This window comes from Barbatula barbatula, assembly GCF_947034865.1.
Source record: "Barbatula barbatula genome assembly, chromosome: 5".
In the NCBI taxonomy this organism is placed as follows: Eukaryota; Metazoa; Chordata; class Actinopteri; order Cypriniformes; family Nemacheilidae; genus Barbatula; species Barbatula barbatula.
The window spans coordinates 20,600,183-20,613,642 of record NC_136769.1 but is presented as its reverse complement, the minus strand read 5'-3'; the positions used below and the strand labels follow the sequence as shown (position 1 = coordinate 20,613,642).

Genomic DNA, 13,460 nt, shown 5'->3' with positions numbered 1-13,460 from the left:
AGCAGGGCAACGGGGTAAAACAGCAGCGCGTTGTGCCAGGTGGGCAGAGGGCCATGACTCAGGAATTTAGAGAGCACCTTAACCTTAGAAAGACTGTTTTACATTGTGTGTTATGACAATACATTCAAACGGTCAAACCTGCTGACCAGTCAAAGTCGGTCTTACTCATCAACATAAAACATTTTTGCGAGAAGAGCAAGAAATAAAACAGTAATGGCGAACACTCCGCTGATGTAAGACAGGGTGAGCTGACCACCCGCTTGCCGGAAGAAATGCACAAAATATGTCAATTAATATAGTCACAATGCAACGGATTGCACATACGTCCCTTTAGAAGACTAACAGAAGAGCGAGAGACATGTCACAAAACGTTTTTCATCATTCTTGTAATGAAAATCATAGAAGATTCATCGAGAAGCAAAAATGACAATCACAAGAATACTGACTTAGATCTTGATGTAGTCTTGAATATTTTTTATTGGCAAAGCATAAACCACACTGAGTTTTACTAGGTTTGTTCCCGTAGCTCAGTTTGGAGTGCAAAGGTCACGGGGGCTTTGATACACACATACTGTTATACTGATGAAATGGATACCCTGAATGCACCGCAAGTCACATGTAAATACGTAAATGTAGATTTGCGCTAAACATAAATATATAAGATACATTAAAGCATTTGTTAATGGTGTAATGAAAATAAAATCTCTGAAAACAATGTGAGCAATAATATGGTTATCATTGTAAATAATAAAGCCTGACGTGACGATCAGGATTTGTCAAACCATCCGAAAAATTATCTGTCTACTTACCGTATAAATAACTACATAAGTAGACATAAAACATGAATAAAGTTGAAATGTGATTTCATTATGTCAGAAGAGACTGTGAAGGATTGGTTGCCAGGGACAACTGTCAATTATAGTCATTACGGCAATTATGCGGAAATATTTGAACGCACAATGCTTAGATCGACCAATGAGTATCAAGTACTCCAGAGAGCCATGAGAGAGGTCGCTTCACAAGTATATTTATCTCGTTTTAAGATAGTTTTGATATTTTTACTGGAACGCAGGACAAAAATAATGACTTCTCGCAGTGTGGAGACTGGAGAGAGAACAGGTGGGGTTTGTAATGACAGGCGGTTGATTCGGGATGCACGATGTTGTCCACCTCTGACAGTGAGTGTAGCAGACCGTCCGCGTCCTCTGAACTCGGAAACGAGCCCGCCGGAGCCTAGCTTCTCACCGACGGCTCGCCTCTAACTCAAATTAAACATGTATGTTCGCCTCTGCTCCCCACCTCTCATCATCCTCACACATGCTACGTAGAAAGAAAACCACACTTGAATAAGTGAATATGTGCATAAATAATCAAACAGACAAATAAATAGTAATAAATAAAACATCAAACATGAAACCGATCTTCGGAAGGGTGGAGCGCTTCCTCTCTTTTGTTCAATAGGCTATGGAGCTCATTTGCATAACCCGCAGAGGTTGGTCAGACGTTTGCGTCGCTCGGTGAATGCTAACTCAGATTTTTCACGTTTCAAAATAACAACGTTTAAAATACCTTTAACAAAGTCTGGAAGCTTCTACCGAGCTCTTATATAGATATAGATTTACTTTGCTTCCCTGTTCAGCTAATACGTGTTCATCTAAACCAGTAAAAATAGCCTCTGAGATACACACGCACACATACTCTTGATTCACAGGCATCCAAATGTTCACATTCAGACGTTCAGACGTAGACATACAAATTGCAAATCAACCGTCACACCGGTTTCAGAAACAACAGTTGATATTGGTATGTAAAAACAGTCAAATACAATCTAGGGTTGGCGACTGAAATGTTTGGGAATATGTGCCCCCTCCCCGATGCTTTTGTTTTTTCTTCGTCTAAATTCATCCAGTCGTCTGATATCCGTTACATCTTCCGGATTAAACATAACCAGCATTACATAACGGCTGCTGTCAGGCAACCCACAATGCACCGGTGCACCCCTGAGGCACAGTGTATTCCCCTGGCGTTCACCTTAAGCACTTCCTGTCTGGGAATGTTGAAGGTCAAACGTTACCAACATCTAATAGGTTATCTCACATAAAAATTGTGCCAGAATTGATCTAGTTTGTATGTAAAATCCAACTTTCCAGCTCTCTCTCTCTCACCGTCTCTTGGCAGACAATTTGATTTTCTGGCACCACAGCACTCCAGAGCAGGAGCGAATAAGGGCCGGAGAGAGCTCGAGAAAGAAGGAGAGAGATCGCCGTGTCTTTCAGGTCACAAACTTCAAAACGGCTTTATTTGTCGACTCGTTTCAATTGCTGTTGCGGTACAAGAGAGGTTTCTTTTTTCGGAGTACTGCATACTTTTTTGATGCTTTTATTCGTCTATGTACAGGAGATGAGTATAAGACTCGCTTTTACTTTCGTGGGGTTTGTATGTACAGACTCGAAGGATGGCCGGAGCGCTAGCAAAATAAATCCTCGAGCCAAAGTAACACACAGGTGAAACAGCATGTAGTCCACCTAAACATCCATGGTTCTGAGATAAGAAACAAAGTTTCGGTCATAGCTCTGAGAGGTCCCGTGGTCGAGCGGCTTCACACAACAACGGGTTATGTCTTAACCCCCCTCGCTTCCCCGTCTCTGTGGTTGTTCTATACAGAAGAATGAGTTCAGAGCGAGAAATAAAGGCCACTCCACTGAGGCAGCTTCCTGCTACCTGTTTCTGAACAAAAGTCCTTGTTTTCTTTACTCAGAGAGCATGTGTGTTCATACTCTTGATTTTCAGTAACAAGCACTTCTGTGAGACAGTGTGATGTGTAGATTCCAGTTTGTGTTCTGGCTCAAAAACTGTTATTTTTGGCAACACTGAAGAGCTTTCCGAGATATTTTTTGTCACGTTGAAGTATAATGGCGTCCCCCCATCTTATCATGTAACAGCTCTCATTAACTAATGATGGATAGAGACAAAAGAAAGTGAAGGGCGGGAATTAAAAACAAATTTTTTTTGGTAAATTAAACACAGACAAACAGGCCTGGGCACGGCAAGGTAGAGAGAATTCTCAGAATAGATAGCCGAAGGTCCATTGAGAGAAGGCAAATAGTCGGACTTGCTGATTTTATATGTCAGCATACAAAAGAGAAAACGATGCTGATGAGAGAGTTCGAGTGGCTAGGCAGGCTGCCATGGAGACGAACCTCTCTCGCTCTCCCTGTGTAGGCCTTCCTTTACATCTCACTTCAAATCAAATGCAAGTGTAAAAAGGCAACCAGACATATGGAGGGCATCAGAGACAGGAGAGGAATCCATCAGCGTCGGCACTTGGCGTCAAATCCTGTGGTGCGATTCCTCCTCTTCCTCGTGGTCACAGGCTGGTGACCAACTGCATTTGTCCATCTCCCTCGCTGTGGGGGGGCTCGGGGGCTGCAGGGTGGGCTTCAGTACTAGGTCTTCTGGGCGGAGCCTGGTAGAAGGTCTGCATTGGGGCTCCGCGGGAGCCTATGGCGGGCCTGCCAGAGCTGTAGTAGAGCTCCTCTGGGGGCTGGGCCGAGCGGGGAACAACCTCTAGCGGCTCCGGGCTGCTGTCGGGGTAGGGCGAATCTCGCAGGTTAGTAATGCTGGTGTAGAGCGAGTCCCGCGCAGGCGAATGGGAGGCTCCGTTGAGGCCCTGGCCGGCTGCGCTTTGACCGCTGTGGCCCAAACTCTCGGTCATGTCAGCCGTATAGCTTTCGGACTCCTCGGGGTCGCTCTGGTAAAGCACGGACTGCGCTCGCTGCAGCAGCAAGGGCTCCTCGAGTGCTTTGTAGAGCAGTTCCATGTCCTGCGGCGTGCGTTGGCGTGCTTCCATGGAACGGAAATCTTCGTCGTCCTCTACGTCAATCGCCGGCTCGGCCACGCCCCCGCTCCGGCCCATGCCCATGTGGCCATGTCCTCTGGCCAGGCTGCCACACATTCTGTCGCCACCCCCCGCCCCTCCCCCTCGCAGATTGTTGTGCACTAATTCAGATATGATCATCTTCTCGAATGCCGCTGCGTCCGAGAGGTTCCGCCGTATGCCGCCGAGAGTTTCTGAACCTCGCGGGTTGAGTAACGGAGGGGGGCTGTCACCGCCTCCTAGGAAGTCGCAGCTGCCCCCGGGACCACCGACGCCGCCCACGCTCCGCATGGAATAGCTGTTGTTGAAGTTGCCGTTTAGAGGTAGAGTCTCCATGCCTCCATGATCTCGGTTCTTCGACAGCGTGCTCTCTGTTAACAGAGAAAATGAGAGGAGGTAAGTAAATGGAAAAGGGAGAAATGAACACTTCATTACCTATTTTAATCAAGATGGGGATTCACAAGGAGAATCTGAGATTGAATCAATAATGGGGAAAGCAACTTCCAGCGCAAGATTAATAGGCAGTGTGGACAGAGGAGAGTTATTACCAGGGCCGTAAATTGTGTACATAGACACACAAGGCTTCGGTGCACACGTGAAGAGGTTATCAATTCTGCAAAATTAGCCAATAAAAGACAGAAAACGGTGAGAAAAAAGGTTTCTTACTCGGGTCACGAAAGGTCCCTGTGGGTCCACAGTAGGCCGTGTGAGAACAAAACCAAACAGAAGGGAAAGAAAAGCTGTGATTTAATTTCTTCACATAACATCATCAATGATTCATTTCTGCATTGAACTTTACATGGAACAGTCATCTTTTTCATGTCATGCCCAGAAATACATGGATGCATAAAAACTGTTAAAAAAAACAACTATAATGGACATCACACACACTGTATGTTCGGGTAACTTGTGGTTTACTTGTAGACTACTGCCTGTATGACTTTCTTTCTTCTGCAGAACACTAGAGAAGATATTTTGAATAATGTTGGTAACCGAACAACATTGGCCATCATTGACCCAAAACCAGAGACATTTCTCAAAATATCTTCTTTTGTGTTCCACAGACAAAAGACTCAAACGCAGGTTTTGAAGGAGGGAGAATACAGTACATGATTTTTTGGGTGAACTATCCCTTAAAGATCTTTACATTACAGTTTAAGATCCATGCCCTGATTCTATTGAGGACAAGAAGGCTAGGAATAGGCCTTATTAGTTAGTCTCGACGTCATCTTGTAATTTACAGGCCACGCCAAAACTGTTTACTTCACACGGCCTTTCACACACGAAAGATGTTGTGATATTCTTTCAAGTTGCCTGCAAGAAGTGATCGCAGGAGATGCGTGCGGCGGCACAGACCAAGCCGTGTGGAGTTTAAATATTAATGCCCGGTATGATTTTAATCAACGCTCCTCTGTGCAGAAAGAGAGAGTAATTAGACATTCTAATGAGGCCCTCCTTTCACTTCCTCTCTTTAAGCATTCTAAAAATGTCTTCTCAGCCGTGCCGAGCCGTGCCGAGCGGCGAACCGTCAGCCTGACACATTACACAGAGAGCGGGAACGTTTAAAATATTCAACAGAGACGCTGTCTTAAATTTCACCCCACCGACACGGCAACAGCAGCTATCTTTCTCTGCCTCTCAAGCTGCACACGTAAGAAGTACGAAGCGGCGAGAGAGATGCCCGGCCGTGTGTGTGTGCGGCGTGGGCCGAGCGGTGCCGGCTCTCTGTGTCAAATCTCCAGGGGACGATCTTTTTTCTTGCTCTGCTGTCAGTCCCTCGACTTCAGCTTTAGCTTTAATCGATGCTCTGGTCTGTCTCTCCAGCAGGCGGGATTAAAACGGCGGCCAGATGGTCGTCCCGTGTCCACCCAACCGAATCACACTGACAGACAGACAGGGTGTTAACACTCGCGCGGACGCAGGGAACCGCGCGCGCACACACAGGCAGCATATGCACAGGAGTTTATGGCTGCCGTCAATGACAGTCACACACGATGTGTCTGAAAGAAACCGCTGAGCATATAAAAAATAACAAGCACATCCCAGCGTAACTTTTTATTGCTTGGAGGTTTCTCAGGAGACTTATTATCCGTCCTTTGAAAACATAGGACACGATTGAGACCATTTGTGACGTACGGTAAGTGTACGGAGTAAGCAGATTATTGTAGATTCATTTAAATGTTGTATTCACGTCGGAACATCCGACTAGTTGTAGCCTTTTGTAAGAGGTATCTTTTAATATCTATATAAGGTATCTTTTAATCTCAAATTTTAATCTTGAATTGTTTCTCATAGTCAGCAATGCATCTAAATGGATAGAATCTGCATATCAAGGATTTTCTTCAATTTGTGACATTTTCGAAGCTCTAAACCTCCAGAAGAGACACACATCTTTAAACTGAGTAGCAAACTCTATTCCATGTCTTTTTGGTTTAGGGGAAAAAAGTTAGAGGTAAAAGGATCTCACCGGTGGAGTTGAAGACTCCAGGTGAGGGTGGAGTAAACGTCTCGGCCAGCAGGGTGTTGTAGGGGGAGGTGCCTGCACGGGTCTGCAGCACGGGATTGGCTAGAAGATGGTTTCCCATCGTTGCTAAAAAAAAAAGATAAAAATAACGAAAATACACAATTAGCATCAGTTATTGTGACTCGGCCTGTCAAAATCCAATTTTACGTTTCTTAATTAAACAGTAAGGTACGATAGAGGATGTAGTTGTGTTCACGAAAACATAATTTATTATGTATTAGAATAACGATATTGCGCGCTTTGATAACAGAATGGTCTGACCAACCAAACCAGCATCCAACAACAGAACTATCCACTTGATAATTCGAATAACTATAACAATAACGCAATAGCAACATAGAACATATACATCTGTAAGACATCTGCTAAAGAAAACCTCTTAGAAAGAGCAGTTTTCCATCCATTCTAAATCATAAACATCTTACAGACGTCTTCTATATTTCTATATGACATCTGACAGCAGACGTCTCCGAAAAGTATTGGAGATGAGCAAACTATGTCTTGCAGATGTGCAGTAAATAGAGACATCAAATAGACATCTGCCAGATGTTTGTGTGCTATCAGGGCACTTGTTTGTTTGTTTTTAACGAAATAAAAAAAATCCCCCCAAATGTTGGCGGGCGATATCGTAATGTCTGATTTACAAAGTGTTTATTTGAAGTGAAGCCGAAATGTATTTGTCAGGGACCGCAATTCTATGCCTCACTGTCAGATGGAGTCATTGGGAGGGAAATGGTAATGTTTGCTATTATGTAGTTCCACAGAGCAGCCATTGAAACTTGGATTCCTTTTCCAGTGAAATGTGAACTTCTACTAGACAAATGTGACTCAGAGAAATGGAACATTCAGTATGGCCCATAATGCACGCGTGGCGCTGCCGCCCGGGGCTTTCAGACAGAAATGGCACGAAATTAAAAAGAGGCCAGCATGACATCGAGTGGACTGAGGCAAAGTTCAACCTTGCGGCCTTGCGCTATCATCGATCAGAGAGGACCGCCTCCGGAATTCATTTTAGATGGCCAATATCACGCTCTTGCATGCGTTTCTGGGCTTTTAAAGAAATGTTAAGTGTTCGTGACCGAAAAACAATCATTTCGACTCGTTGCCCAGTTAAGAACTAAATATTACCACTGCGGTACGGCACATAGAGAACAAGGACAAAATGGCAGGCAAAAAAAAATCACTAATCTAAAATTAAAGCCGCAAGTTATTAATATGAGACGAGTGCGATAGAAACTCTTATCTATGTAAAGTTACATGCAATATAAGCCGATTAACCCAGTCATTTTCAAATGAGATGAACAAGGATACCAAAAAGAAACAGAGCGTGATCTGTAAAGCAAACCACATCCTGAGAAATGACGGTATCGGTATCGCATGAATTCATCCACAAAGAGAAGTACTGGCACCTCACGGCGGTCCATTTGTCAACTTTACGGCTCAAACAAACGGCTCTTGCTGAATAATTCATGCCCCTGCTTTACCAAAAGTCCAAGCTTCACATTTATGCATTTTCGTAACTAAGGGGTGAAATTGTTTTCTGAGGGAATAAATTCAACAAATGCCGCCAATAAGCCCTTAACGTGCATTGAGCCCCGTACATTTCTTTAATTCTTGGAAAAATCTGACGGGCACGTCTCGTGTAAAACGCAAACGCAGTTTGAAACGTGAGGGAGAATCTAGGCCAGCGGGAGCGAGGTGGAGGTACGACAACGGCTCTTGGAAGGAGAAAAAAGACTTCACACGTTGCTGAAGTGGGAAATGAGAGAGATAGGAGATGAATCTGATAAAGACAGAGGAGCGTGTAGACACGCCCTTTCATTACCCCGCGTCTCGACTGCCGACTGCCATTCACTTCAACATGCACAAAGCTTTTCTCCAACGGCTCAAAAAACACCCCCATTTCCTCTCTCTCCCATCCATTCTTCTTTTTTCAATCTATGTTTTTTTCCTCCGCAGCTATATGGTTCCGATGTGGCTTTCTGTCTCTCACTTGCTCTCTCCCGGCTTGATTAAAGTCCCCGGAAAGCAACAATCGGCACACCGCAGCGAGGACGGTCCTGTCATTCTCCTCAATTAGAGTAATTACCCCCCGTTCATTCGCCAGCTAATCACTTCATTAAAAACAAAATGGATGGAATTAGCATAAAAAGTGGCGGTTGATTTAGCTGCTGCTTCTCTATCGTCGCCCCCCCGCCTCTCCTCCCACAAACAATGATCCCTGTGATGACAGGAACGCCGGTGACACCGCACTCCATGAGCCGCTGATGGAAATGGTCTGCCTCTCGCTTTTAACCCGCACGCCTCTCCCTTTACGGCACGCCGCCGGAGTATCGAAATTCGGGAATTGACGGGGTTCGTATCACGAGCCTTTCAAATTATTCTTAAACTCTGGAGGTAAAAAGGGTGTCGTGTACTTTAAAAACATATCGAAGCCTACACAAAACTTTTCCCCTAGTCAGTTTATTCAAACTAGGCAGCAAATATGACACCGGAAATTCGACAAAGAACACGCCCTGTGGATGAACTTATCACGATATCAAGAAACAGTTCTTAAAACAGATTTTAGGGATGTTCTAATAATCTTTTATATGTAATAAATAGGTACATTTCATGAAAAATAAGAATACAAAATAAATGAATAATTGAACAATAATAAATATTTTAATTGACTACTAAAAATGACGTGATACGACCCCTTTATGAACAAACACAGGTACGGGTCTTTGCCTCTGGTGCATGCCGGGAGGTTGATGAAGGGTCTTACCACGGTTAAGGGTGGGAGTGCTGTTTAGGTCTCCGGCCATGAAGGACGACTCCGTCTGCTTCCGCACCGTGTCATTCCACATGCGCCGAATTCGACTCTGAAGCAAACACGAGCACAAAAACATCCATTACGATGTGTTGCAATCATTGCACAATGCAGCGGGTGAGGCGAAAGATTGTTACGTTGAATATAAGTGCGCTTGCCTGTAAATAGCAATCTATGAATAGTCTATAAATAAATTGTGATGCTGTCAGTGTGCATGTGTCACCTGTCTATGTGCCGCTGCATGGCGCGCCTGGCTGCCAGTATAGTAGCGGTTGTTGGCACGCAAGGCAGAGTTCTTCAGAGATCCATGAGAGCTTGTAGTAGAGGTGCGACTGCAACAGTATGAATGACGCAGGCACTTGCTGTACTCCTTATGCACCTGAAACACACATATACAGTTTATAGCATAAGTATTTAGGCAGCTGGTCATATATAGAATACATTTGTTTATCCGAAAAAACTGAAAATAATCTTCGAATTTCTTCTGCGGCTATATTCCTATGCCATTGAAACGGACCTTTTTCTGCAGAGCGCAGTGGAAGATGAATATGAACATGCCCTGGAAGGCGTTGAAGGTGGTGAAGAGGTATGCCATAATGACGGTGTTCTCATTGATGAACAGCAGACCAAAGGCCCACGTCAGACCCAATAGGAAGAGCAGAGCGATAGCTCCTAAAGCCCAGGACCTGAAGGAGAACATGCACATATACACATACATGTATATCAGGACAGTGAGAGTCATGTAAGACAAATATCCTTTGAATATTGTGTTTCCTTGCACTGGTGGAATCTTACTTGATGTTGTCCAGACGGCTGGAGTCGGGTTTGAGGGCGGATGAGTTACGGACCATCTTGTGAAGTGTTATCATGAGAAACACCAGGTTTAACTAAAAGTCAAGAGGTAAAACTTCAATGATACGATGTGTATAGGCTTGTGTACTCCTACTAAAAGTTGACAAAATAAACTTGATTTATAGTCTTTCTTTCACTTTAATCTTAGAACGAGAATGTCAACCGTGTTTTAAATAGCAATAGGATGTCAATGAGATCAAAGAATCCACATTTGTTAAAGCATTTCACTGGGTCTTTCAACCACTTGTTCATTTTCAACATTGGGTCTTATTCATGACTGTGAAGCGCACTTAAATTTGACATTTGACCCGAAAGCAGTCATACGAAAACGCTTGTTTACATACAGTGAATTCATTCTCGTCGTATTTCATGAGAGGCACATAAAAACCAGGCTGGAAATGACAAGATAAACCAAACGTATTTAATCTAAAACTAATAAGAACAAAAGCCGAGCGAAAAATATCGCAATTACGAAAATGTCAGCAAGTTCCCAAATCTAAACCGAATCTAAGCGTCCTGCTCATATAAAGCACGTTAGCGCCCAAAACATACTCGTCAGCAGCAACAGATCCATAGGTGAACAAAAGTGCTTTGTTTGATAAGACTAGCGCAGCATTTTCGGGTTTTTTGAGGGGGGAAAAAACTAAATCTGTGAGCAAAGCATAGAGGACATAATGTTTGGAGAGAACAATACCATGATAATGAAGGACACAGGGCCGATAAAGCTCCAGATGAAATAGTTATCCACCCTCAGCCAACACCTGCACACACAAACACACATCAAAAACAGGTTTTCAATCACTTTTCAATAGCATAAAGAACAATAATGTCATCACGGTCAACATCTGCTTTGCATCTCATACAAAGCAGCACGTTATTGACTGTCAAACTCTTGAAATATTGGCAAGCTATCTGAACATATTAATGTCAATGCCACAGCGAAAATTCTTCTGATATATGCCTGTTCAAAAACAAGCTAATGACCAGTAGGCTCATATAAGTTTGGTTGAAGGTTAGACTCGGTTTTTAATCATTCGCACACTGTGTCAGCGTCTCATTTTCTGCACTGTAGTCAACATTCAAAAGTCTGCAGCTGTGCTGTTTTTACACACACAAACTCGCACATACAGTAATAATCAGCTCGGTTAAATGTGCTGTAAGCAGTTTTGGACGTTTTGCTAACTTGCTAGCTTAAACAGTGGATTTTAACTGGTTTGCTTTGACACCCAGATGGCACATTGTGTTAAAGGGATAGTTCACCCAAAAAATTATGTCAGTATGACTTTCTTTCTTGTGCAGAACACAAAAGAAGATCTTTACCAAACAACATTGACTTAAATTTTTATTTTGGGGTGAACTCCCCGACTTCGTTTGCTAGCTTTAAAGTTGTCAGCCAGCGCAAGCATTTTTGATCATTTTCACCAAACTTTCATGGCCACCAGCATACAGACTGAATATATGAACATACAATACATCCAATGAGAGAACAGAGACTCCGCTTTTAAGCCCAAAAAAATATATTATTCTCTTTTGGTTCTCTTGCTGAACGTGGGTAAGTTTCTTCAACAGAAAAGAGTTAGCGCATAGCGTATTTAGATTTAGCATTGTTTTATCCATGAAACACTATCTGAACAGACCAGTGACCAATATTGGGTATGTTGAAACCCACTCAGACAGTGAATAATAGCCAGAGAACTTATTCGAATGGTCAAAGAAGTGTAAATCTTGTTTTTCTGCTTACAAAGCCTTGGTGCTGTCACATATCAACACAGTCTTAAGGTATTTTGTGACATAAATTACGTTTCCATTACCCTTCAAAATACGCAAATTTAAATGGAAACAAAAATCATGTATCGCAAAAACACGCTCGCATGAGGTGTTTATTCAGGCAATACGATAAAGGAATATTTCGCAAAACTGCAAAGGAAACACTTTTTGTCATATTTACAAGTCACGTGGCGTACAAAAAAGTCAGATAACTGGCAAAACATTTTATTTATAAGTAATATCTTATATGATGGCCCAAATGGCGGAAAACGAGTGAGTGCAGTATGGAGATTTATTAGGAAGAGTGATAATAAGGAAATAAAGACATTTCTCTTCACTCTTTCATCACAGTAGGTGGCACTATGCACTAAAGAAGGCCACGGACATTTATCGTTGCTTTGCCACCTCCTGAAACTCACGTTTTTAGCTAAATTATCCTTTGCGGCTGTGATCTTTGGGCTTGGGATGAGGTAAGGTGCTGGTTAGCCACCTCCTAAAATATTTACGAGTTCTTTTCATACCAGAATATAAATATATGAATGTACATACACACGCGGGCTGAGTATTTAAAGTCATGCTGGTCACCCGAAAAAATGGGTTAGTATAATTCACAAGATGTTAAAGCTCATTTAGACCTGCATTATACCACACCGTGGCCATTTCCTCACAATCCCCAACTATTCAATTCACCATGACAACAACTTTAGACTCTAAACCCTGCGATACCAGCAAATCCAAAGGTGCCTTCTCTTGGGACGGTCAATGGTGGACTATTTAGAATGTAAATGCCCCTAGAGACGCTTTGATAGAGCCCATTTAAATGACTTCAACTGATTTAAAAGAGGGTCGTGACCTCTGCTCGGAAACCAGCGGCACTTGTACGGCAAAGTGCAAATAGACTGATTCACACGTACGCTTTCTTAGTCCCGTAGCTGCGGTAGTCGATGGCTGCCGAGATGCCCACGACCAGGGCGGGAAAGCAGTAGCCACACAGGTAATAGTATTTCTTCCGGGAGTACTCGCTCTCGAAGACTTCCACCAGCATCAGATAAAGCTGAATACCCTCCAAACACATCCAGGAGAACGCAGCCAGGAAGAAGAAATGCAGCAGACCTGCAAAAATGGGGCACGCGATCTGCCATCGGACAAAAGGATTGGAAGAGACAGTTAGAAAAGAGATCCGTGGAGAAGAAATGACATTTGAGAAAGAGGCAGATATTATACGCTGCAGTTGGGGACATGACATTGGACATAACTCCTTACAATGCAGCACGGGCGTATCAAGCATTACATCTGCCAGGGACATTTTTTAAATTATACATTTGGTTCTGACACGTTTTAGCATTAGATTTAAAAAACCTTTGCCTGCGGTAAGAAGCAATGTATGAAAGTACCGGCTGCCTTTGATAAAGCTATACAGTAATACGGAGTTCATTTAGGCCTATAGCTTTGTTTTTGGTTGTATTAATATGTCTTTTTAGCTTTTATTGTTCGATGTTTACATTTTTAGTAGAATTAACCATTTTGTTAATGCTTTTGTCATTTAATTATTTATTTTTTATGTTGTTATATAAGATTAATTTGCGTCAACTTTATTTCAGCATTTGCTTATTATAATAATTTTATTG

At 43.0% G+C, this 13,460-nt stretch overlaps 1 protein-coding gene across 1 annotated transcript in view; it reads right to left on the bottom strand.

The window, feature by feature from the left end:
* Positions 1–2,888: 2,888 nt before the first annotated feature.
* Positions 2,889–13,460, bottom strand: part of adgrl1a (adhesion G protein-coupled receptor L1a) — a gene marked incomplete at its 5' end in the record, with an annotated part of 65,329 nt that continues 54,757 nt past the window's right edge. The window contains 9 exons of the mRNA XM_079457555.1: positions 2,889–4,248; positions 4,544–4,561; positions 6,345–6,467; positions 9,169–9,265; positions 9,464–9,592; positions 9,731–9,899; positions 10,009–10,100; positions 10,760–10,826; positions 12,747–12,967. Of these exons, the coding sequence (XP_079313681.1) occupies positions 3,368–4,248; positions 4,544–4,561; positions 6,345–6,467; positions 9,169–9,265; positions 9,464–9,592; positions 9,731–9,899; positions 10,009–10,100; positions 10,760–10,826; positions 12,747–12,967 (1,797 nt within the window). The 3' untranslated portion in view covers positions 2,889–3,367. The remainder of the gene's footprint in view (positions 4,249–4,543; positions 4,562–6,344; positions 6,468–9,168; positions 9,266–9,463; positions 9,593–9,730; positions 9,900–10,008; positions 10,101–10,759; positions 10,827–12,746; positions 12,968–13,460) is intronic.